General features: G+C 38.7%; 1 protein-coding gene across 2 annotated transcripts in view; it reads left to right on the top strand.

Moving 5' to 3' along the window:
- Positions 1-26,772, top strand: part of dnajb2 (DnaJ heat shock protein family (Hsp40) member B2) — a 42,790-nt gene that overhangs the window by 4,427 nt on the left and 11,591 nt on the right. For both annotated transcript variants that reach the window (XM_039756527.1, XM_039756526.1), the window contains exons 2-8: positions 6,918-7,025; positions 11,170-11,279; positions 13,470-13,523; positions 15,485-15,598; positions 18,092-18,181; positions 18,739-18,841; positions 23,965-24,035. In XM_039756527.1, coding sequence (XP_039612461.1) covers positions 6,961-7,025; positions 11,170-11,279; positions 13,470-13,523; positions 15,485-15,598; positions 18,092-18,181; positions 18,739-18,841; positions 23,965-24,035 — 607 coding nt within the window. In that variant the 5' untranslated portion in view covers positions 6,918-6,960. The remainder of the gene's footprint in view (positions 1-6,917; positions 7,026-11,169; positions 11,280-13,469; positions 13,524-15,484; positions 15,599-18,091; positions 18,182-18,738; positions 18,842-23,964; positions 24,036-26,772) is intronic.

The raw sequence follows: 26,772 nt of genomic DNA, 5'->3' as shown, positions 1-26,772 counted from the left end.
ATATGTATTTTTAAAAGAAGAGGTGCTGATATTATGGATGGTTTCTATTTCCAGTATTTATAAATAGCAGTATGGTGTTGTATTGTGTTAGCCATTATGGATGGAATAAGATGTCAAGCAAAATGACACCTTTATTAGCCTGGAGAGGTCTATTAATTTTTTACATTTAAGATGTCTCACTGAAAGGTTTTCCAATGCTGTATCTGTACTAATGTCTATACAAAGACAGGGAATTCCAGTTTCTGTATTACATCTTGACTGAAGAAGGGGCCTGAATTGCCCCTAAAACTTGCATATTGTAATTGCTTGACTTCTCTCAGTATTTATAAAATAGTAGATGCTAGATCCATTGCAGTAAGTTCTTCTGTTTTGTTCTTGTTCTGTGTAAACTAGGGATGTTGAATAAAATATTACTATTTAAATATAATTCAAATCTACAAGAAAAAAATCTTATTCAAAGGCAATCGCTGACATTTGAGTGTAAAAGAACAATCATTTGTTTTACTTCACACTAATTTCACCCTTGTGTTCTCCAGACATTCTGTGCTGCACTATTTCTGTATTTTGCGTGTGTTTTTCACATCACTTGAATGATTAGCGTTTTTTATTTATTTTTAATTGTTAGTTTGTGTCATCATTTATGAAACAGACAGACTTTTCTACCACACTGCTTTCATTATTGGTAACGGATTTAAACACTTCTGTTGTGTATTAAAAGTACTCATTTGCTGTTGGTTTTATATTAAATCTCTTAAGCATTAGATGTAGCAAATAAAAGCTGAATTGCTTTCTCATTAAACATAATGGGAAATAACAGTTAAATCATCATTATACAGTAACTGCTTGGAAATCAACATTTTCTGTTTAATGAAAGCATACCAAGGTGTGTCTTTTGGAGACTGCTGGCTTGACACATGATTCCTAAAGCAAAGGCAAAATGAAAAGTAAGCATGAAGGTTACATGGATTATATTTTTTCTGCATACGTAAGGTATTCTTTGAGCACTGGCACCTCATCCTGCAAACTTCACAAATTAAGATGATCTGCATGCTACCTTTCAGTTTTTTTAACTATAACCTACACTACTTTTGTTTGATTAGTTATAAAATTTTGCTATGCACTTTTTTTACTTAGTAGCAGAATTTTTTAAGTTGTTGTTAATTAAAGTGTCTGCTAAATTTAAAAATACAATGAAAACAAAATAAACTTAAGTATCATTACAGTGGAACATGTAGTACACTAAGTGATACTATTAATAAAACACAAATAGATTCACTTTGTCTCCATATATATACAATATAGATGGGCACAGACCATGTCTTTCGTCTCCAAAGACAAGAAGGGTACTTTTGAGAAGCACAGGGCTGATGGGGAGGGTGGGAAAAAAATGAATGTGTGCGTTTAATGTATAAGTAATCAGGAATAGTCATGAGCGAACTCCACGGTGTTTGCTTCACCTAGTATTCGGAGAAATCACAGAAGTGTTCACGAATGTCGCTGCACTCAGCGAAATGCTTTGTAATCAGTGGGGACAGACTAACTGAACTAGATTTGACAGGTTTATAATGGTTCAATCATCTTTAAAGTGTCCTGAGGGCTAGGAGAACATCTGCCAACTGTACTGGACCAGTTATTGTGGCCAGAAAAGCAACATGAGCTGTGTGGCAGCAGTGCGAACCACTCACTGTACCACCATGACTCCCTGAGATCAAAGAAGAAAGAACGTAGAGTCTCGCAATCATATACTTCATCAAAACAAAGTGGAAATCACGAAATCTAGTCAAAAGTCAAAAAAAATACAAAGGTTTTTAATGTTGATTTATGTGACAAACTATTGGTTTGTCTGCTTTTCAGAAAATAGTCCTGCAGCAGCTTGCCTCTCCGGCCCCACACACTGCTGCTGTGGCGCACAGGACAGTGCACGCAGAAACAGACATTTTATGTTGATTTATGTGAGAAACTACTACTTTGTGTGCTTTTCTGAAAACTGAGTTTTTTGGAAAAATATTCAGCCCTGGCAGAAAAGGAAAAAAACAGCCTTTACAGAGTTAAAGGCAGAAAATTAAAAGTGTAGTGTCATGACTAAAGCCACTGGCCTGTTCTGTTTTCTGAAGTTGTTCTGAAGGCTCTCCAAAATTTCTGTACTGATGCTTTGCACTTTTGCTTCTATCAAAAAATAAAAACGTCTTGTAAATAGTAATATATTTTTTGTTGCTATTATTATAATTTCATAGTCTCCTGTGTTTTAGCTCAGGTTCTCCACGTGGCCTAATTACGTATGCATATGGCACATGCCTCCTTCTCTTATATATTGATATGGAACTTGAATATCAACCTGTACATTTGGAGACAAGCAAAGATATCTGATTATTTAAGCTGTATATGTTTCATAAATATAAAATTTGAGAACCTTCATTATTTACTTATCTGTTAATCTGCTTAAATTGAGTTCACCTACACTATACATTATTAATATTTTATAACAATTGCTTTTATGGAAATGTAAAAAACTGATATGAATACTGATGCTATAGTAGTTCACCAGCTGCCGTAGCACCAGTCTGCATGGACTGTTTATATCTGCATGAGTTTTCTCTGCTAACCCAAAATTTATCCCAGTGTTCATATCTGTAGTGTGTCAGCCAGTAGACTAGTGATACTACTTGTGAGTGCAATCGTGTGGTCTTCGTAGTGCCAAACACTGCACACCCATGCTTCACTGAGATCAAAGAAGGAAGAATGTAGTGAAGGATACTCGAGCTTCGTAACCAGTCTGTAATACAAATGATCAGCATTATATAGTGGAGTCGGTCCCATCCAATGTTGGCTGTTATAGCTCTGGATGGATTTTGTGCTACCTCATAAAGCATTATGGGATGCTGGAAAAAAAAGCGTTCTCTTAAACTGGCCAAATTATCAGTAAATAATTTAATAAACAAGGGCAAATTTGAATGCAGCAAATTTGCTGTAAATAACAATTTAGTGAAATTCGCTGGTCAACACTAATCAGTAGTGATTTTGTGTGGGTTTCATATATACATTACAGACATGTGCAGTGTCCCGGTTCCACTTTTCTGTTTGATCATGTTACTTTCCTTGCACAGATATTCCAGTTTTTGTGAAGGGTTGTGTTTTACATATAAAGGCTGCTTCATCATGTGAGTCATAAGCTCTGAATGTTTTGTTTACAGACCTCAAGCAACAATATTAATAATAGTGAAGCATAGAGAGGCACGTTAAGTACAAATCTACATGTACTGCAGTAGCACTTAGAACTTTTAACCTACATTCAATATATTTTTGAATATTTACCTATTTTTAATATTTGTATTCAAACCCATGTATTTGTATACTTTGACAGCTCTAATGTAAATTTCTCAAAAATTCTGTATTGTCAGAAGTGCAGTGCAAAAAGCTGGGTTTTGCATAATTTGGACTGTATGAACTAAAGTGTAGAATTTTATTATGCTCAGTTTTGACATAATAAATTGTAATGAAACAATCATAAAAATTTTGCTTGGTCCGAGTATGTACTCTATTTTTTTAACCTGTCCTAAAAAACAAAAAAAATGCTTAGGTCTATAAATGTAAATTCTGCTTTTCGTTTTAGGTAATTTCCTGCACATTCTCCTTGTGTCTGCATGAGATTTTTTTCTGGTGCTTATGAATGACTGACATAACTGGGTTTCATCCCACATCCCCAAAGACAAGTGTGGCAGATGGATTTTCTACTCTGAGTTGGCCCCTGTGTGAACGTGGTTGCGGCCGTTGGTGTGTACATGTGTCGGCTGTATAGTTTTCTGCTTTTCACTCAGTGCTGCCAATCTTGAATAGGATGAAGTTTGAGATTGTTATAGTCATTCAGTCAGTCAGTCATTGTCCAACCCGCTATATCCTAACACAGGGTCACAGTGGGTCTGCTGGAGCTAATCCCAGCCAGCACAGGTTGCAAGGCATCCCGAGCCGGGCGCCAGCCCACTGCAGGGCACACTCCCACACATCAGGAACAATTTAGGATCGCCAATGCACCTAACCTGCGTGTCTTTGGACTGTGGGAGGAAACCAGAGCACCCAGAGGAAACCCATGCAGACAGAAGAACATGCAAACTCCATGCAGGGAGGTCCCGGGAGGCGAACCCAGGTCTCCTTACTGCGAGGCAGCAGCGCTACCACTGCGCCACCGTGCCGCCCAATTGTTATAGTATATAAATGAAAAAATCGGTTATTAATGCCTAGTGTAAATCCCTTAAGTTTTTCATACATCCATCCATCATCCAACCCACTATATCCTAACTACAGGATCACAAGGGTCTGCTGGAGCCAATCCTAGCCAACACAGTGCGCAAGGCAGGAAACAAACCCCGGTCAGGGCACCAGCCACCGCAGCCTTAAGTTTTTCTGTTCTGAAAATACATGAATGAAAAGCTGTATTAAATGAATAGATAGATAGATAGATAGATAGATAGATAGATAGATAGATAGATAGATAGATAGATAGATAGATAGATACTATTAATCCCAAGGGGAAATTCACAGTAGGTTTATTGATAAAGGAAATGTTTGAGTTAAATATACAGTAAGTATTTTCTCATGACACTATAGTTTTTAAATTTAGGCATGCTACAATATTGTAATATATCAAATAAGATTATTTTCTATATAGGTGAGCAACAAGACAAGACAAACTTGACCTTTTTACACACAGCTTACTGTTAACAGTTACTGGGGTGGCTGTGGTGAGATGCTGTTTTCTGTGTTTGTGTCAGCATTCCAAGTTTATTTTTTATAGAAACTTTGAATACCTTTTCAAAATAGTTACTTGAGCAACAGAATAGCATAGGTTTGTCATCACAAGGGGTGCTGAAGTCACTGAATGTCATTTTCTTAAAACACAGATGGATGTTGTTTTCTCATGTAATTATTTTGGCCATTAGCCACTTAGTCTTCATTTGCCTCAAGTTAATTTTTTTGACATCTTAACATTTTAATGTAGTTAAATAATTATAACCTTAAAATGTATCAAATGATTATCCTGTGAAGCTAATGACCAGGATTTTGATGGAAGTTTTTCTTTAATTAGAAACTTAACTGCAAACACAAGCACAAGTATATAAATAAATAAACCAGCCTGTATTTCATAGAATGTTAAGCAACAACTTCCCATTTATCAGAAAATTCAGTAGTCAGTATTTTTTTCTTTTTTATCTATTAAGTACAACAGTACAATTGTTGTAAAGTGTGATGTATAATGTCCTGAGATCCCTCTGCAGGAAGGAACAGCATATTGGTAACAGTAACTTACATTTGTAGTCTTCTTTCATACATAGAACTTGAGACATTCTACTGTTACCACCCCAGCAATTTTTCTGAAATTTGCTTATTCATGTGTCAGAGTGACTTCGAAAAATAGTGTTCACACGTGACAGTCCAAGGTAAGAAGGCAGGAAATCTGAATGATCTATAAAAGATACACAACCGCTAATTTCAGACTTGTTACGTTAAAGAACATTTATGGTAATGTGCTACTTATAATTTATTATTTAATTTATTTTTAGCACATTGCATATAAAGAATCATTCACAGTATTACCTGCTCTATGGATGTGAAACTGAAAAACAGAACCAAATAAAAATGAGCAGCAATCTACAAATATGCTACAGAATCTATATATACAGTATAATTCACTAAGGCAAGACAACCATGGAAAGCGGCGTGGATTCACTGAGCCGCCGACAAGTAAGACACCTATGGCGCACGCAGGAAGGAGCCACGCCGGAGGTGAGTCTCCATATGCAGCGTGTAAAACGGTTTGCGAAGGGTATCCCATGGGATCCTTAAAACAGTCCTTTACAAATGAGGTTAAAACACAATGAAGTAAGCAGTCTTTAAAAACCGAGTTTTCGGTTACGACGCACGACCGCGTGCATCATAGCAAACTGTTTTACACGCTACATACAGCAATTCGCATCCGCGACAAATGTGCGTCTTCTTAGATGCTCCTGCAGGAACACGGAAAGTCTATGTGAGTCACAGGTGCATCTGGACTGTGCAAAGACGACAACGACTCAAGTGACGAGTTGGAGGTGGGCACATGAGTGATGGCAGTCCGCCAGTTTTCAGTCACGTACAATTGTGTGTTGGTTCGTTCCGTGCATTGTTACAATGTTGCTTTTCTTGCTGATTTATTTATTACATTACCGATTTTTCAAATGTTAATTTTCTCCATGTGCTTAAAAATCATTAAAAAACCGGCCTGATTATGTGGCGTATGGTACGCTGCGGGTTGGGTAGTTTATATTATTCCAGATAGCCGCATGAAGCTAACTTTTCATCTAACTGGCTCTTTCTACCCTCATTCTCACCTTTGCTTCCCTGGTGGATGGAAGAAGCTAATTGCCGTATGCAGTTGTGTCTGGTGGAAAATAGGCCTCAACATTATTTCTTTAAACAGATTTCTGAAATAATTATATTCAATTTCAAGTTATTATTCAGTTAGCATATTTTACCCAGTAATTGTTTGTAAAGCTAGTTAGGTGTTGTTGACAAACTTTCTTCTGGTTGTATCTCTTGCATCAATATCTTTTTAATAAAACATTTCAGTTCTTGGAATAGTAACATAACATTCTGATACCTGTTGAATTCAATTTAGGTTCACAGGGGTCTGTAGCATATCGTGATAGTACTAGCTACACCACTGGATCAATATAAATTATAATTTCAACAAAGAAAATCCTTTCATATTTTTCAGCTAAGTCAAATGGAAACTGGGGATGAAACAAAGTAGTAATGAGGTCCTTGTGTTAGTCTTAGAAGCTAAGCAGATGTAGGAAATTTTGAATTATTTTTAACACATATTTATGTATAAGTGTTGTTTGCTTTCAGGGAAATATAATGTTTATTGTTTTTTAATATTTTAGTTGAGTGAAGATTCCAGGAAGTCCCATCCTTGAAAAGACAGCAATGGTGGATTACTATGATATTCTTGGAGTGTCGCGAAATGCTTCTCAAGATGAAATCAAAAAGGCGTAAGTTATCATCTTTGGCTTGTTGTTTGGAGATTAGCTCAAGGTTCAAATTCTATACTTTTAGTGTATGTACAGTTTATTTTTTGTGGCACAGTGGTAGGGCTACCGCCTCACAGTAAGGAGATCGTAGGTATGAGTTCCAGGTCCTCCCTGTATACCGCTTTGAGTAGTGAGAAAAGTGCTATATGAATGTAAAGAATTATTATTATTAAATACTAAGTAAAACATTTAAAATAGCATCATTAAGTTATAATTTGCTCTTAATGGAAATAGGCATTTATTTTGAAGAAAGTTAGCTTCGGGTGGGGGGAAGGGTCCTGACTGTTGTTTGTGCGTATGTGCCGAACAGCAGTTTGGAGTATCCACCCTTTTTGGAGTCTCTGGAGGGGTGCTAGAGGGCATACCTTCTGGGGATTCCCTCGTTTTGCTGGGAGACTTCAATGCTCACGGGCAATGACAGTGAGACCTGGAAGGGCGTGATTGGGAGGAATGGCCCCCCCGATCTGAACCCGAGCGGTGTTTTGTTATTGGACTTCTGTGCTCGCCACGGATTGTCCATAACGAACACCATGTTCAAGCATAAGGGTGTTCATATGTGCACTTGGCACCAGGACACCCTAGGCCTCAGGTCGATGATCGACTTTGTGGTGTGTCGTCGGACTTGCGGCCATATGTCTTGGACACTCGGGTGAAGAGAGGGGCGGAGCTGTCAACTGATCACCACCTGGTGGTGAGTTGGCTTCGATGGTGGGGGAAGATGCCGGTCAGACCTGGTAGGCCCAAACGTGTTGTGAGGGTCTGCTGGGAACGGCTGGCAGAGTCCCCTGTCAGAAATAGCTTCAACTCCCACCTCGGCAGAACTTCAACCACGCCCCGAGGGAGGTGGGGACATTGAGTCCGAATGGGCCATGTTCCGTGCCTCTATTGTTGAGGCGGCTGACGGAGCTGTGGCCGTAAGGTGGTCGGTGCCTGTCGCGGCAATCCCCAAATCCGTTGGTGGACACCGGCGGTGAGGGATGCCGTCAAGCTGAAGAAGGAGTCCTATAGGACTTTTTTGTCCTGTGGGTCTCTGGAGGCAGCTGATAGGTACCGGCAGGCCAAGCGGAACTCGGCTTCGGTTGTTGCTGAGGCAAAAACTCGGGCATGGGAGGAGTTTGGAGAGGCCATGGAGAATGACTTTCGGACGGCTTCGAGGAGATTCTGGTCCACCGTCCGGCGTCTCAGGAGGGGGAAGCAGTGCAGTGTCAACACCGTATATGGTGGGGATGGTGCGCTGCTGACCTCGACTCGGGACGTTGTGGGTCGGTGGGGGGAGTACTTCGAAGACCTCCTCAATCCCACTAACATGCCTTCCAATGAGGAAGCAGAGCCTGGGGACTCTGAGGTGGGCTCTCCCATCTCTGGGACTGAAGTCACCGAGGTGGTCAAAAAACTCCTTGGTGGCAGGGCCCGGGGTGGATGAGATACCGAGTTCCTTAAGGCTCTGGATGTTGTAGGACTGTCTTGGTTGACACGCCTCTGCAACATCGCATGGACATCGAGGACAGTGCCTCTGGATTGGCAGACCGGGGTGGTGATCCCCCTCTTTAAAAAGGGAGACCGGAGGGTGTGTTCCAACTATAGAGGGATCACACTCCTCAGCCTCCCTGGAAAAGTCTATTCGGGGGTTCTGGAGAGGAGGGTCCGTCGGATAGTCGAACCTCGGATTCAGGAGGAACAGTGTGGTTTTCATCCTGGTCGCGGAACAGTGGACCAGCTCTTCACCCTTAGCAGATCCTGGAGGGTGCATGGGAGTTTGCCCAACCAGTCTACATGTGTTTTTGTGGACTTGGAAAAGGCGTTCGACCGTGTCCCTCTGGAAATCCTGTGGGGGTGCTCGGGAGTATGGGGTACGGACCCCTGATAAGAGCTGTTCGGTCCTGTACAACCGGTGTCAGAGCTTGGTCCGCATTGCCGGCAGTAAGTCGAGCCCGTTTCCAGTGAGAGTTGGACTCCGCCAGGGCTGCCCTTTGTCACCGATTCTGTTCATAACTTTTATGGACAGAATTTCTAAGCGCAGCCAGGGTGTTGAAGGGGTCGGTTTGGTGGACTCAGGATTGGGTCACTGCTTTTGCAGATGATGTTGTCCTGTTTGCTTCATCAGGCCGTGATCTTCAGCTCTCTCTGGATCGGTTCGCAGCTGAGTGTGAAGCGGCTGGGATGAGAATCAGCACCTCCAAATCTGAGACCATGGTCCTCAGCTGGAAAAGGGTGGAGTGCCCTCTCAGGGTTGGGGAGAGATCCTGCCCCAAGTGGAGGAGTTCAAGTATCTGGGGTCTTGTTCACGAGTGAGGGAAGAATGGATCGTGAGATTGACAGGCGGATCGGTGCGGCATCCGCAGGGATACGGGCTCTGCATCGGTCTGTCGTGGTGAAAAGAGCTGAGCCGTAAGGCAAAGCTCTCAATTTACCAGTCGATCTACGCTCCTACCCTCACCTATGGTCATGAGCTATGGGTAGTGACCGAAAGAACGAGATCGCGAATACAAGCGGCTGAAATGAGTTTCCTCCGCAGGGTGTCTGGGCTTTCCCTTAAAGATAGGGTGAGAAGCTCAGTCATCCGGGAGGGGCTCAGAGTAGAGCCGCTGCTCCTCCGCATCGAGAGGAGTCAGATGAGGTGGCTCGGGCATCTGATCAGGATGCCTCCTGGACGCCTCCCTGGTGAGGTGTTCGGGCACGCCCAACGGGAGGAGGCCCCGGGGAAGACCCAGGACACGCTGGAGGGACTATGTCTCCCGGCTGGCATGGGAACGCCTTTGGGATTCTCCGGAAGAGCTGGAAGAAGTGGCCGGGGAGAGGGAAGTCTGGGCTTTTCTGCTTAAGCTGCTACCCCCACGACCCGACCTCGGATAAGCGGAAGAGGATGGATGGATGGACATCTGTATGGCAGGTGATGAGAAAGAAGACCTTTCTGCACTCACACCACAAACAGAGTCGCTTATTGTATGCAGATGCTCATTTAGACAAGCCAGATTCATTTTGGAACAAAGTGCTTTGGACTGATGAGACAAAAATTGAGTTATTTGGTCATAACAAAAAGTGCTTTGCATGGCGAAAGAAGAATACCGCATTCCAAGAAAAACACCTGCTACCTACTGTCAAATTTGGTGGAGGTTCCATCATGCTGTGGGGCTGTGTGGCTAGTTCAGAGACTGGGGCCCTTATTAAAGTCGAGGGCTGGATGAATTCAACCCAGCATCAACAAATTCTTCAGGATAACGTTCAAGCATCAGTCACAAAGTTGAAGTTACGCAGGGGTTGGATATTCCAACAAGAACATGACCCAAAACACAGTTCGAAATCTACAAAGGCATTCATGCAGAGGGAGAAGTACAATGTTCTGGAATGACTTTCACAGTCCCCTGACTTTAATATCATCGAAAATCTATGGGATGATTTGACGAAGGCTGTCCATGATCAGCAGCCATCAAATTTAACTGAACTGGAGAGATTTTGTATGGAAGAATGGTCAAAAATACCTCCATCCAGAATCCAGACACTCATCAAAGGCTATAGGAGGCATCTAGAGGGTGTTATATTTGCAAAAGGAAGCTCAACTAAGTATTGATGTAATATCTCTGTTGGGGTGCCCAAATTTATGCACCTGTCTAATTTTGTTATGATGCATATTGCATATTTTCTGTTAGTCCAATAAACTTAATGTCACCTCTGAAATACTACTGTTTCCATAATGCATGTCATATATTAAAAGGAAGTTGCTCATTTGAAAGCACAGCCAATGATAAACAAAAATCCAAAGAATTAAGAGGGGTTCCAAAATTTCATATGACTGCATTCTACGGTTTTTACAGGAGAGACACAATGAACATACATGTTTTAAATAGTAGTCTTAAATCTGTCATTAGCTTGATACTGCATTTTCAAGCTAATGTCGACCAATAAAGTGGTAAGACTAATGTATCTTGTACTTGGTTTTTTTTCAGAGTTCTTATGAACCAAAGCGCCAACTTCTTCTGTCATTTTTTTTCCTTTTACTTAGGATTCTGTTTTTCACTTTTCTGTGAAGAAACAGGGTAATCATATCTACAGTATGTATTTAATTTATTTCTACATTTCTGTTTATTATAAATCTGTTTATTTTTAGTTACCGGAAACAGGCACTGCGTTGGCACCCAGACAAAAATCCCGATAACAAGGAAATGGCAGAGAGCAAATTTAAAGAAATATCAGAAGCCTATGAAGTATTGTCAGACAGTAAGTATCTGTACTTGACCAATGAGATAGTTAGGCCATTTGCTTTAATGTGAACAGGGTGGTTATACGAAAGGAAATGTTCAGGTCAAGCATTAAATTAAAAGCATGACAACACAGCCACTGCCCTGCCAGTTTACTGCATTTTTGTATAACATATAGTTTTTGTATCAGTGTAGAAAGGTTTGTTTTGTGTAAACCAAAAATGTTGTGTACACTCTACATACAAGATAAATAGTCCCTATCAAAGTAAAATATTTTCAGAAGCCACTAAATATCTGTAAATCTTGCTATCAGTCCTGTCTCCAGTATGGCAGGCTTGCATCTGTAGAGGTAATGTTTTCAAAGTTATCACAATATGCTCTAGTTAAATAAGAGGGATCTTTTAAGGGGGGTCTGTCTGAAATGGAGATAAAGGAAGAATAGGCCTTTAGCTTTTTTGCATCAACAGTTACAGCTCTTTTTAGTTTTATAGATTTTGAATATTGTAAACTTGAAGGGTTCAAGAACAAGCATATTTAAATACCATTTAAGGTGAACAGATATACAGTATTTACTGTAGTGATCATTTACAAGGCTATGATAAGCATATGAATGAAATGTTCATTTAAATAACACCTGAATATCAAGGCCTGTTTACTCAAGACAACTTACACCTTGACACTTATCCAGTTTTCCATTAATGTCGATGTGCACAGAGAGTAAAAGAAGTCAGATTGCATAATACTGCTCCCAGTCTTCTCAAAACACACCATGATTACATTTTAAAGCATGTCTATGTTTATATTTAGCACTTTCACTTTCACTTTGCTTGTCGTGTTGAAGATCTTGGTGGCAGAAGGCCATGTTGGACAGTCCAAACCACCCTGTCTCCTTCAGATATTTATAAATCCTCCTGGGGAATGTCCAGATGCACCAAGGCCAGTCAAGAAACTTAATTTATCTCAGTGTGACATTCCTGGTACCTCCCATTTTTGGGAAATTCACACGGTCATCCTAACTATATGCCCAAAGCACAATGATCATGAGAAGCAGTGGTGTGCTGCTAAGTGCTGCCATATTGCCAAGCTTGTCATCTTGTCGAAACTCACTGCAGGATTCCCATTTCTGGTAATTCTACTTGTAATGTAATTTTTGTTGGTTGTGGTCCAGAGCTTGTAGCCAGAAATGAAGATGCAGGTGTAGACTAACTGGTAAATCAAAAGCTTAGTCTGAGGACTTAACTCAAACTTCACCACCATGGTCTTATACAACTCTATATTAGACCATGGAAAACTGCTTAGCTACACAGACTCAATAGTCAATCTCACAATAAACTCTAGCCTCACTCATGAACAAGACCCCACTTACCTGACAAGAACAAGGCACTCTTTTCTAGGACCAGATCCTGACCTCATATTTGTGGATGCTTTTTCTCATCCCAGTTGCATTACAGTTATTTGTAAACCATTCCAGTATGTGTTCACACCCTAAAGAGATGAAGACAATAACATCATCTGCAAATTTTACAAGTACATCTCCTTGGTTTCCAGACTGGATATCCTCTAAACCTCAGATTATTAGTCTTGAGATCTTGTTCAAAAAGATCACTAGCAGTAGAGGAAATGAGACACACACTTAGTAGACTGTACCCACATTGAACTATCTTGAGTTAATGCCAAGGGGGATAATACAACACTCGCTCTGGAAATACAGAAACTCAATGTCACACAACAACAGCCTGAATTCTCATACACTTGTAGCACCTTTCACAAGATAATATAGGGTACCAAGTCAGTAACTTTTTTCCATGTCTACAAAATCCATGTAGCCAAGGTTTTCCAACTCCCATGATCCCTCAGATATCTACACTGACGAAAAGGCATTGCACTGGAGAGAGTCCATCTTGCTCCTTGCATTGGCCTTTACTTTGTCATGGCAAGTTTGACAAAGGGGAGGGAATAGAATAGAAAAATTTTAAAAATGACTCAAGATCCTTGTGCAGAACAAGCACTTTGAGCATGGAAAAGGGACTATATTAATAAAATGCATTATTATTGTTATTATTATTCAGCCTGAGATAGCTGAGTGGGCAAGTAGTGAAGATTGGTTACAACAAATTTAGCTGATGAGCAGGAGACTGTGAAAATGTAAACTGCAAAATAATATATTGTAATCAGACTCCCATTATGTTTCTTTATGATATCTTTTAAGGAAGCAAAAGAGAAATATATGATCGACGTGGAAAAGAAGGATTAAGAGAAGGTGGTGAGTATATCTTATATATTTCCTGAATATTCACTTTTGCACCATTTATAAAAAGTATTTATTTTATAATAGGTTATATAAAACAACATAAAAAAAACTGAAAACCATAGATTTAAACTGTTACAATAAGTGCAATAAATATGTAGTATCAATGGCTTATCAGAGGGATCTGTATTACAAATGCTAATGCATACTATAACGTTTTCCAGTAATAGTGGTTACTTTTAGATAAGATATATATTTTTACTTATGTCAACAATCTAAAGCTTTGTTTGTTGAACTGAGTTTTGAATTCCCACAGTTTTTCATATTTATACTTTACATATATTGAAAGCCAAAATTCAGCATAGTTTGTGGTAACACAGTTGTTGGATTTTACATTTTGCTGATCCACAGAACAGTACTTCTAAGCTGAGGTAATCCTGATGCATCCCTGGCACATTCTTTTGATATATCAGATCCTTGTTTATGCTGGACTAATCAAAAACACTGACTTGCTTGTCTTTTCAAAAATTGTTTATGCAGGCAATTCTGTATATGTACAGTATTTAGAATAATAGCACCACTTTATTTACTTTTAACTGCACCCTTACATTAATGATTGTACTGTATACCATTTTCTAAGATTTAAGTAATATTGTTTCCTTGCAAACTTCATTGGATTAAAATGTATTAATTTGTAATGAATTGTACATTTCTTTATAACTTTGGAAAAAAATTCTTATTGTCTAAAAATGAACTGGTTTAATATAATTGTTCATACTATAGACCAGTGTTTCACAAACTTTTTTCTGTGGTGGCACAATTTTTGTAACCAAAACATCTCAAGGCACACCACTGTTCTACTAAGTAGAACACATCTTCTGCTGTCTGAAGGGGTGGGACAACCAGAGAAGCCAGTAAAAAAGATAGCTGCTTCATCCCCTTACCCACCCCTCTCTGCCTCAGAGGCAGCCCAGGCCCCTCATGGACCCCGTGATCATCAGAGGGTGCAGACCTATAAATACCCGGGAGTGCAGCTGGATGATAAATTGGACTGTACTGCCAATACTGATGCTCTGTGTAAGAAAGGACAGAGCCGAGTATACTTCCTTAGAAGGCTGGTGTCCTTCAACATCTACAATAAGATGCTGCAGATGTTCTGTCAGACGGTTGTGGCTCTATTGTAGACACGTTGCTGGACAGTTTGACATCCGGAGCAGAGTGACGGGCACTGAGCAGTCTCCTGTCAATAATGGAAAATCCACTGCATCCACTGAACAGGATCATCTCCAGACAGAGGTACAGCTTCAGTGACAGACTGCTGTCACTGTCCTGCTCCACTAACAGACTGAGGAGATCGTTCCCCCCCCACACTATGTAACTCTTCAATTCCACCCGGGGGGAAACGTTAATATAATTGTCTGTCTGTTATACCTTCATTGTTATCACTCTTTAATTTAATATTGTCCTTTATCAGTATGCTGCTGCTGCCTCTTGGGATTAATAAAGTATCTATCTATCTATCTATCTATCTATCTATCTATCTATCTATCTATCTATCTATCTGCCCACCAGTCCTGTGAGACTTGCTGGTTTCCACACACCCTGCCAGATGGACTTTAGCAGCCAAGAAATGCCTCCAAACTGCTGTGTCTGCAACATAGCTGTCACAGAGCTGCTTTTATGCCAGTTCTCCACGTAGTTTTGTCTTCCTCTGACAGGTCTCAACCACCTGATGAGCTGGGCACTCTCAGGTTTAGATCTCGGCATACCTGCGAAGCTCTCATGATGCACCACTGAGCTGCAACACATTAGTTGAAAAAGACTGCTGTTAACAGTGTGACATGTATATTATACCTTTTTCATGAAATGGTAGTTCATTTTTATAGAACAAACATTTAGGCTTATGATACTTTTGATGTTGTCCCCTTAATACTTAACAAAGTAAGCCTCATGTTGTGTTTTATGCTGTTCCAAAGGTTTTGCCGAATCTGGATCTGCAGATTTCCCTGGTTTCCACTTTACATTCCGCAGCCCAGATGAAGTCTTCAGAGAGTTTTTTGGAGGCAGAGACCCATTTGCTGATATGTTTGGTGAGTTCTGGATATAACAGTGACCATTTTGCATTACCCTTTGATTCTGTTATCTCACGCATAATTTAAAAACACATTTTTAAACACCTGAAGTACTCATAGTAGGAGGAGTTAATTTGGTTCATCTGTTTATTTGCCTGGTTTTGAAATATACTCATATTTCTCAAATATTCCTTTAAGAGCCCACATATATTGTTTTGCCTGTGCTGACTCAGACTTTTATTTAAATTTTTAAGTTTGCTTTTATCAGTTATTGTCTAGATCTGTTTTTTTCCATTTCTGCACCTACTTCATGCTGCCATGCCAATTAGCAAGTTTTAATATAATTTTATACACTACCTCTACTCATCACAGTTAGTAGCTTGTTCTATTAATATTAGATTACGACAATATGTAGCTCAGCATAAGGTCTGTCAATATTTCCAGATAATTTTGCGCATTAAGAGTCTATGTGAAAGTTTAAAAATACTATAGTTAGAAGTCATTGGGGTGAATTTGACTTTTGAAGCTGGAACAGTCTGAAAACATGTGCGTGTACAGTATAATACTTATGTACTGGCCTATACAAATACAGCCAATTTTTTTGTAAAAAAAAATTTTTTTTTGTTTATTAACTAGGTGTCAGCCCTCTTGTGACAAATCAAAAAAAAATGGAGAAAGACAAGTGTTACTATAATAGCATCATCTCCACATAATCTGAAAAAGCACAGAGACCTGGACCTTACAATCAGATTTTTAGACAAAGGACAGAAGTCACCCCTAGGCATAATGTATTCTTCAGTTGTATATGGCATAACTTCTCTTTTAGGTTAGGCTGTCAAAAATATACGCTGGACTGGATACTACTTGACAGAGATGTTTTTAAGCTCCTGACTCCGTTAGCCTCATGTTTTGACTTTGGCCTTACTTTAAAATCTACTGTACTATAATTTTCCCTCTCCTGTCAGACAGCTTCATGGTCATTCAGTCAATCAGTCAGGGAATCAGTGTGTTCTTTTTTTCTTCTCTCTCCTCCCTGCTATGTTGAAGAATTGCAAGTGAAATTTGATTCTGGTTCTGGTAAACAGAAAGTTCAGCAGTGAAGGTTACGAAGTTTAGGTTTTACTTTCACCGTACCTCTTTCAATTGCAACATTACAAATTGCACCATAATGACACTAGGTGGCACCTTTGTTTCCAGTAAACAGAAGGGAATCAGAGAAATGCAGTCAACATAAATCATACAGCCAACACAGCTGCAATATGTGATTGTGTGTATTTTTATCTGACATATTTAAACATACATTCAGTCCTGTTGAGCATTAACTGTAATTTTACTACAAATGAATGTCAAGTTGTGTACAGTACATGCATGTAGAATATACACAACAAATGTGTACTTTTTCTATCAAATTGCTTTGATATGACAAATGTTGTTTCCTCAAATGAATGTCATTTCTTTTTTACCAAGAGTCAATAAGGTTGCTTCAAAAGGCACATGTCTTTAATGTTCTTTTTAAGCATATTTTGTACTTGTCACCTGGTGTTTGATGTGCACTGGCTACATGCTCTTAACCCTACTACTGATCATGGACGTAAATATTTTAGAGGAAAAAATGGCATTAAATTAGTTGTTTTACTTCTTGTGGAAAGCATCTTTGAATTGATTTATAAAAACTAGTTTTGGAACTCAGTCTGGTTTAACTTTTAGTGATACATAATAGTACGGTCTTCATGTTTTACATGAGTTTCATGTAGGAAACATGTACATTTCAAAATTTAGAAGCAGTAAGAAGTTAAATAAAACGCTGATTTGAATAAATGAAGACCTAAAAAGGAAGCTACAAAGGAAAAGACAGCGGACTGGTAAATGGCACTTGTTGTTCCTATCTGGAAAGGGAAGGGTGATCACCTGGATTGTGGCAACTACAGGGGGATAACACTGCTAGGGTCATCCTCAACAGGATTCATGATCACTTGCTCACCTACCAGTGACTGGAGCAGTCTGGTTTTATGCCTAAGAAGCCTACCATTGATCATCCTGACACTGAGGAAGGTTCTCATGGAGTACAAACACAAATATCGGCAGAGTTTCTTAGCAGCCTTTTGTCGATTTTCATAAAGTGTTCACCCTGTAGGACATCTATGACTTTGCGGGATCCCCTTGCCTCTCTTCAAATCTGTCTCTCTTCAAAAGATCGCATCTCATCACCAGAAAGTCTCTTTTTTTTATAATAGAGAGATATAGATTTTGTGTTCACATGTTTTATGATGACCAGCACATGAAGACCCTGCTTTAAAACATATGTTGTAGAATAACAAAACAATTAACAGTATATCAAGTTTTAGAGTAACTAAGATGGTGATTAATCTGTCTTGCTCTTGCTATCAATTCTTGAAAGAAGAATTTTGTTTTACCATTTATTAGTGTCTCTTCTGGCAGGACAAATAAATGCCATCTGTTTTTAGAAGGCTTGGGATAAACCCCTCACTTATCTATCTGTTCCTTTTCTAGATGATTTTGGCCCATTTCCTGAGATGAGCAGAGGAGCCTCTCATGTTCAGCCTGGTTTTAGCAGTTTTTTCTCCTTTCCAATGGCATCAGGTACTATTTGAACCAAAGAATCCTTTAATGCTAAGCTTGCAGTAATTGTTACACTCTTCATAGAAAGACATGTAGTATTTTCATTGATTTTTTTTTTTTTAAATATCAAGGAGATATCCAAAACCAGGTAATGGTAATTTGCACCAGCCAGACATGTACTGCCTGTCAGGAAATGAGAATGTATTGCTTTTGAGTACAAAACAATGATAGAAAAGAGTTGCTTTACAACCCTTTTTTTCTGAGTTCTTGTTTTAATAACAGAGATCTATGACAGTTGCAGCCTTATACAAAGTCTGATCTATTCACCACAGCTTGATGACTTTTTCTGTCGTTTACTTAATTCTGTTGTGTTGTTTAATTGAATTGTGGGAGATATTTAGGGGTTTCATAATCTTTTTTGTTTTGTCTCAGATATGCATGTATATTTTTATTTCAATGACTGCTTGCTGCAGGTTATTAGTTAATTATTGATTAGCCAATGCTCTTAGAAATCCTGTTGTTAATCAGCATTTCCTCATTTGTACTTATACTTTTTATATTTATTTTTTCTTTAATAGATTTTTCTTCATTTTCATCCACATTGGGTGGCTCTGGTGGGGGTTTCCGGTCTGTATCAACGTCCACTAGAATAATCAATGGGAAAAAAACTACAGAAAAAAGGTAAGCCAAAACCATCCACAAACTAGGGCTTCATCCATACATCTACTTCAATTACTTTTTGGCTAACTCTTGAGAAAACAAAAATGACACTGGGCTGAAAAACGTTTTTGTGACAAGTGATTTCCTCCATTTCTGCTTAAACGTTGCCCTAAAATTGGCTTTTTATATTAAATGGCTAGTCTTTTATAGTGAAATATCAAATGTACTTAAGCTAAATCTACTAGGGAGAATATTTGTAAAACTGATGAATGGTCAAAATGTAATGCAGTCCAGTCAACTCATTTAATGGATTGTAAACATGCACATTGAAGAACGTGATCATTCTGGTACACTCATCTCACACAAATAAAACAGTGGTGACAGATAGTGCTCAAGAAGTTTGTGGAAACTCAACTCCATAAAGTAGACGTGGGTACTGCCAAGACCCCATGATACTTGGGTATTATTATGGTTACACTTATTTTTTAAAATAATAAGTGTTACAGTTCAGTTCTAGAATAAATGGCAATATATTATTCCTTTTTATTTGACGGAAATTAAAGTTGAAATCATTACAGTGCCCTCCATAATGAAAAAGAAAGCACTGAAGCAAGAACCTCCAATGGAAGTCCCAAACATTATGGTGCACTGAAATGGCTGAGGGACCCCTGTGTAAAAAGTGTTGTAATTGCTACATGGTGTGACCAAAATACTCTTAATTGAAAATCTGCAATGTGCACTTTAATCACGTCTGAATTGTATGATTAGTTATTTTAAACTGTGGAGCACAGGGTTACATCATGAAAAATGTGTTTTTGTCACAAACATCATGCAGGGCACTGTTGTCTAAATTTAACCCCTGTGAGATGAACTCTTATGTTTGTAGTAAGACATCAATGAAGAATTGAAATTGCAGTGCTTCATTACGTGAATGCTGTGGAATCTGAATCATTGGCAAGAGTTTGCCAACTTTGACTTCAGATGAGGTTTCTTGCTCACTGTGCTGTCTTTTGGTTTACATCAGTTTGTAAATTCTGAATGCAGGATAAATCATCCTCTGCTGTTAGAGACACAGCTCTGGTCTGGATTAATTGCCAGAGCACTTGACTGTAGTATGACAGTTCTTTCAAAAACTACGTTTCATGTCAAACTCTTCTTTTGTTGTAACACTGTGAAACCCAAAGTAAAACAAATCCAGACTTTTGATTTAAATATGAGCAGAATTTGGTAGAGGAAATTCTGCAGCAGCTGTAATTTTTACAGTATTCCCTCTGTTGGAATTTTGAAGCAATCTTCTATGCAAGTACGGTACATGCAAACAGTAGCAATGATGCAAAGCTTTTTGGCATAGTGCAAAGGCAGGAAAAATGCAAAAATCATCTTAGTGATTTTCCTCAGTGTATTAGTGATTTATCATGATGAAAAATGTTGCAATAATCTATTGTATTGATTTTCTCCATCACCTTTGCCACATACCTCAATGCATCATGCTAGCAGCATTACTGCTGAGTGTACAAAACTGTTAAAACAATTAAATTGACAGATGATGTTTTAGATGCCATTTCATGCTGTATCTTAAAGTTGGCTTGGAGTCAGCAAAGGAACACTCGGATTTACAAAAAAAAGGTATACAACTCCAGGTTCCCATTAGGCTCGCCAAAAGGTCAAGTTCAGTGGTGGAACAAAGACAACCTTTTAATATCACGGTGTCTCTAATTTCTTTAAGGATAGTTTCCAATTATTAACACAGTATCACTATTTTAAGTGTAAATATTTGACAACAACATACTTTAATATTCAAGTCTAAATCATCCTCAGGAATGCACAGAGTGTAGTGTAGTAAAAGCTCCAAATCCCGACTTGTTTACAAGATGGCTTACAGCCCACTGAAGTACTAGAACCTAACGTTGGTGTGATTACTTTCCAGAAGACTGCGTCACAGAGTTTGGCCGTAATTAGTTACTGATCTATCAACAGAAGGGGTTGCACCACAAATCTTGGTGTACAGGGCAGTGCTGCTGCTGCTTGAGGAAGCAAGCATGAAAAACGGGTTTTCTTTTTTATTTTTACTTTTCTATCGACATTTTGTATCCACAAGACACTTTACATTAGTGTACAGTGATACCTTGGTATACGTCCGCTTTGGAATAAGTCCAACTTGGTATACATCCTGTTCGGACATGAAAAATTTTGCTTGGTATATGACCTTTGTTTGGAATATAACTCGCGTCCAACCCTTGTTTGCCTCTCTCTCGAGACAAAGCCACGACTGCCCACGAGCGTCAGTACGGCAGTTACTAGCATTCAGTGAACAACCCGCGTGCTACCTGTTGTATATGATTGTTCAATGATGCTTTTGTCCATTGCTTTATGTTCGGGTGTTGATTGCTATGGTCTGCGTCTTTTGAAACGTATGACTGCCGAAGGGAGGGGTGTGGTTTAGAAGGCACGCTGTATGGAGAGTTGGTTAAACATGGTTCAAAATAAACAGCATTAGATACGTTATTCTGATTGTGTCGCTACTTCAGTCTAGCACTACACTATCCTTGTTTACCTCTCGAGAGACAAAGCCACGACTGCCCACGAGCGTCAGTACACCAGTTACTAGCATTCAGTCAACAACCCGCGCTATAACTCTCTGTGAATTTTCACATCATTTTGTGTTTTTTTGAGTAAATTTGAATTGATTGTTGAAAAGTATGAAGGTGGCATGTGTTTCCAGGACATGGCTACTGCATACCGTATGCCGAGAACAACGGTATCTATGATTGTGAAAAACAAAGACGTTATTAAAAAGTAAAGTGAGGTTAAATTTTCATTTATTTCATCTAATTGCTTTTGTATTTATGTATTTTAGTATTAAGCAGTGTTTAAATTATTTTATACAACACCATCAATGTAAAATATGCCAATAACAATAGGATTTTTTTTTCATGGGAACGGATTAATCATTTTCCCTTTATTTCTTATGGAAAAAATTCATTTGGTATACGTCCTGTTTGGTATAAGTCAAAGGGTCTGGAACGGATTAAGGACGTATACTGAGGTACCACTGTATTTTTAAACATGCAACAATTGATGACAGTTCAAATGCCGTCTTATTCAAGACTGAAGGATGGCAGTCTGTAGTTAAAAAAGTGGAAAGACTCGCAACCAAAAGTAATCAAAAATGAGGTTATCACATTAACAAGTAAACGTTCTTTCTTATGATTTCTAGTTTGCACCTTTCCCAAAGATCGACTGCGTGTCTCAGTTTCTGTTTAGTGTATCCTAATCTCTGCCTCCCAGCTTCAGTAACTCATTCTTTTCATGGAAACAGACCATGGGTGCTCACACATTCATAGAATCTGTTGGGGGTTTTTCAATTTCTTGTTACTTTTGTTATTTCAGATTACTTAAACTATACTTATAATAGTTTGTTTCTGTAAATCGCTTTGAGTGAAGATGCCCTCTAAGTAATAATCTCTATATATAATCTTCATTTGGATCTTGATCTTTGTTTGTCCTCGAATGAATTAAAAGAAGCACTAGATGGCAGTAGAGAGACAGCTAAAACATAGGCATTGCATTAAGAATCTCCTCCAGGCTTATACTACTGAAGACTGTAGTACGCCAGTCACACCTCAAAACACAGACATTCAAACTAAACAAATTGTTGTGCTTTAAATCAACTAAAGAGATCTTCATTTAGATCTTGATCTTTGTTTGTCCGCGAATTCCACGCATGCGTAGACCACCTTCCAGTTTAGTACATTGTTGTTACTTACGGAAAATGAAAGGGGTGGTGGACAGTGTTACGCTGGTTAGCTCCTGAGGCCTGGTTAGAGAATGAGATTGCCGAAGATAAAAGGTATGTGTCTACGTAACATATGAATGAAAGACAGTGGGTAAAATGAATGACAACGTAACAGCACGTTCTAGAAATTATTATTGTTACGTTGTAGCCGGCGAGTGCTGCACGTCTCACAGTTGTACCGTGCCTTGCTCACATGTCAGTGAAGTGATCCCTATTTATGCTTTAAAGAGCCTGGATACCTATGTGTCCCCCTTTTATAACCATTGCTCCGTGTATATTGCCTTACTCTTTGGATTGCCACAAAGCAACCTGCGAGATTAGAGAAAGGTTGAGAAATTGTGAGAGGAAATGACACAGTCGTGTAAACGAGATGGACTGTGAACGGACAGAAGCAGAAATGCTCCTACACCTCCACGTAATTACCATTCGGACAGTGACTCTGAGTAGGTCGTTCCTATCGAATCAATGTCCAAGGGTTTTCTTTTGTAATTTTGTTTCCCTTATAAAAAATCATAATGCTGTGCGACGAAGGGCCCAGTTCATGACTGGCAGCCGCGTTTAAACAGGGAGCCCTTCACAGACAACTTTAAAACGCACAACGTAGTTGGGCGCACATGGCTAGTTATAATAATAATAATTAACATTCTGAGTAGACTGATTAAAGTTGGCATGGGTAAAGTGGGTTTGGAAAGGCCACTGGAAAAACAGCAAAGATATAGCTAATATAAAATAAAAGTGGCAGAGCAGGAGTTTTCAGACATTTTGTGAAGAGTAATGGAGCCCCACAGGCCGACCTCTGGGCGAGTGTAACATGCAGTGCAGGGGCCGCAATGCTTAGAGCGTTCTACGGAAACCAGGCTAAAGTTTCAATAAAAAGAAACTCTTGTGCTTTTGGCTGAGTGAAGTTTCAGCAGGTAGCTTTGGTCAGTCCATGACTGAAGTGATCGTAACTACTCAGAGCTTACATTACATGGTAGTGCAATATCAGGTGTTCTGCTCACTAAAGATAAAAATGGCACCACAAAGTGGGATTTACTTGAAAATATCCAGATGTAAATTTAAATTTCTAATTATAATGAAGTTAATGATTTCCCATCTTTTAAGTGCAGTCCGGCCATTAGGCATTCTGCGCATTTCTAAGTTTGCCATCACCCCAAGATGTCAGATCTTACAAAAAAAATCACTTTTTCTTTGAATAATTGAGAAAAATGTATTCTCATACTTTGAAAGTTTTAAGTTCAATAATAGCCCCTGAAGAGCCAAAGCTCTGTTTTGTTGTAAATGTTCATTTCTTTTGGAATATTTTTTTTCTTTTTTGTTAATTGTGTTTTGTTTCCCATTTTTTTAGGATAGTTGAGAATGGCCAAGAGAGAGTGGAGATTGAAGAGGATGGGCTGCTGAAGTGTATTAAGATAAATGGTAAGGTTGTGTATTTTGGATGCACAACATACTTAGTCAGTCCTGGGCTTGGAGTTTGTCAGTGACACTCTTTGTTAATAGAAAATGTCTTTTAATCTGATTTCTTGCTCAGACTGACTTTGTTTAATATCAGATTTTAATAACATGGCATTTTTACTTCTCTTTGTAATTCACAAAGATGCTTATTGTTGACCTAGCTCTCAGTATGCAGGAGTCTGTTCGTTTTTTTAATCATTGGCTTCATTTTAACTCAGGTGCTTGTTAAGAATGTTTAAACCATTTATGATTTATTTATAACATGCCAATAATTGATAATGCAGCGCACATTACAGTTTGGTAAACTGTGTTTGTCCTTATGTACTATCTTCGAAAATGTGAGGGGACTGAGTAACTTAAATTTTCTCCAGTTCACACAACAGTCTCATTTTTCTTTTTCTTCAGTTCACACAACAGTCTCATTTTTAATCCACACAACAGTAAAATATACAATTATGTGAATTTACAAAACAAAAAGAGATGGCAGGTGGCCTAAGCCACAAAAATTGGTTTTCAGTTAAAAATTAACTGGATTGATAACCAGTAGCCAGTACAATCCGCTGCCTCCTCAGACCAGAACTGATCTTGAGTTTAGATTATTTAGAAAACCATACTTTAGTGAGAAATTAATGAAAAATCTCTATCTTACATTATATTAAGCAGTGGCGGTAATGTTTGGGCAGTGGTTATTCTAGGGGCTGAGTGACGACAAAGCAGTGGAATTATGAATTAACATGCAAAAAGTATAATCAGTAAGCAAAGGAGATAACATTAAAACTGGGAATAACCATGAAGATGTAGGATTAGACTCTGATACACTCAGTGTCACTGATGTTGACCAGCAAAGTGCTCCCCTGGAGAGACCCTCGTGGCTGTCCTAATGGCTCGACACCCTAACTGACGTTAAGAAAGCAAATCTGCCAAATTTGTGTCCATCTGCTTGCTGCTCTCGTTACATTCTATTAGAACTTCCCCTACCCACCCCGTGATCTCTACATTTTAATATTAAAAATATTATATTTGAGCATTCTTTCAACTAGTTGCTATAATGTATTACATCTGTTGAAAACAGCATTTGGAGTTTTGGATTAGATTATTATTGAAATTTTTTTGGCTATTTCTTCACAATTCTGTTTCTGCTTCTCACCTTAAATCGCTAAAAGCTTTTAACACCAACAGTGAAAGCTAAAAGGGTGTCAGTGTGTTTCTGTGAGTCTCAAGCTGATTGTGTCTGACTAGTATTTGTGCACTGTATGCCTGAAATGAAATGAAATGCAATGGGATTTTGTAATTTGACAAAAATACTGCTTGTTACTAATCAGTTGTAAAACCAAACAAATTGACAATTCACTAAGCAACGTAATGTGTAGATTTGTATAGTGATTAAAGTGTGAAATTATTTAATAAGACTATTTATCAAATGCTTATTAAACAAACATAATTTATTTATGAATTCAACTTTCTGTTATTTTAATAAAATATTACAGAGAAGTCAGTGAAAGCTGAAAATACACTGCAGAGCGGTGTGGAGGTGTGATGTGGAGCAACACTCGAGTCTTGGAAATAGCATGAAACTTCTTACTTTATAACAAGAGGTCAGAAATGAGTACCAAGCCATATTCTTTGGCAGAATTAAGACTTTACAAATGCAGTATTAAACAAAATTAATTGAAAATGTAGGTTTGGTCCTGACCAACAGAGCAGCTAATGAGCATACTGAACCACAATTCAATGTGTGTTTCTAATTCTTGCTACCAATTCTACTTTGTAGCCTAATAAATGGTCTTTTAAACTCTTAATGTTACTGATATAATAAATTGCTTTGTCACTTATCACTTATCCTAGTAATAAGAATTCTAAAATGAGACGTGTTAGCCCTCATTTTAAAGATAATTAGTTGTTGTCTAACTGTGTATGTATGACCAGACTTGGTGACTCAGTTCTGCACAAAATACACGTCAATCCTGGAATGAACTCCAGTATAATAATAATGTGCTGACACATATTAGCAGTGCAATTGATTTGCCTCAAAGAATCTGTCCCTAACTTGTGCTGATAAATGAACTGCAAGAACCAGCTTCCCATGAATATACAGTGCCTATATATGGAAGGTTTCACATGTTACTGTTACACAACAGAAAAACAAGAAAAAAAGGCTCATTAACGTTAAGGTGAAAGAGATCTCTGCAAGGTTATCAATTAATTACAAATATAAAACACAAAATAAATGATTGCATAAGTATTGGCATGTGACACACCTAAATCTTCACTGGGGCAGCCAATTGGTTTCAGAAGTCACATGATTAGATCACCTGTCTGAAGTTTCAGTTGATTGCAGTATAAATAATCTGGACATTTAACTTGTGGTCAGCCAGTATCATAGCCTAACCTACATAATGATGATAAATGAACAAGCAAGTCTGTGAAAAGAGTTTTGAAAAGAGCAAGTCAGGGGATGGACAAAAGAATATCCCAGTCACTCAATGTCCCTTGGAGTCCAGTTAAACCAATCATTATGACATGGAAAGAGTATGGCGCAGTTATATATCTGCTTACAGCAGGCCTTCCACAAAACCTGAGTGATCATGCAAGACAACTACTGAGGAAGGCCACCAAGACACCTGTAAGAGCTCTGAAGGAGTTACAAGCTACAGTGGGTGAGGCAGGAGAGACTGTGTATGCAACATCTGTTGCCTGGGTG

This window comes from Polypterus senegalus, chromosome 6 (genome assembly GCF_016835505.1).
Source record: "Polypterus senegalus isolate Bchr_013 chromosome 6, ASM1683550v1, whole genome shotgun sequence".
In the NCBI taxonomy this organism is placed as follows: domain Eukaryota; kingdom Metazoa; phylum Chordata; class Cladistia; order Polypteriformes; family Polypteridae; genus Polypterus; species Polypterus senegalus.
Note: the sequence above shows the minus strand (reverse complement) of the source record. Positions and strands in the feature narration are given on the sequence as shown.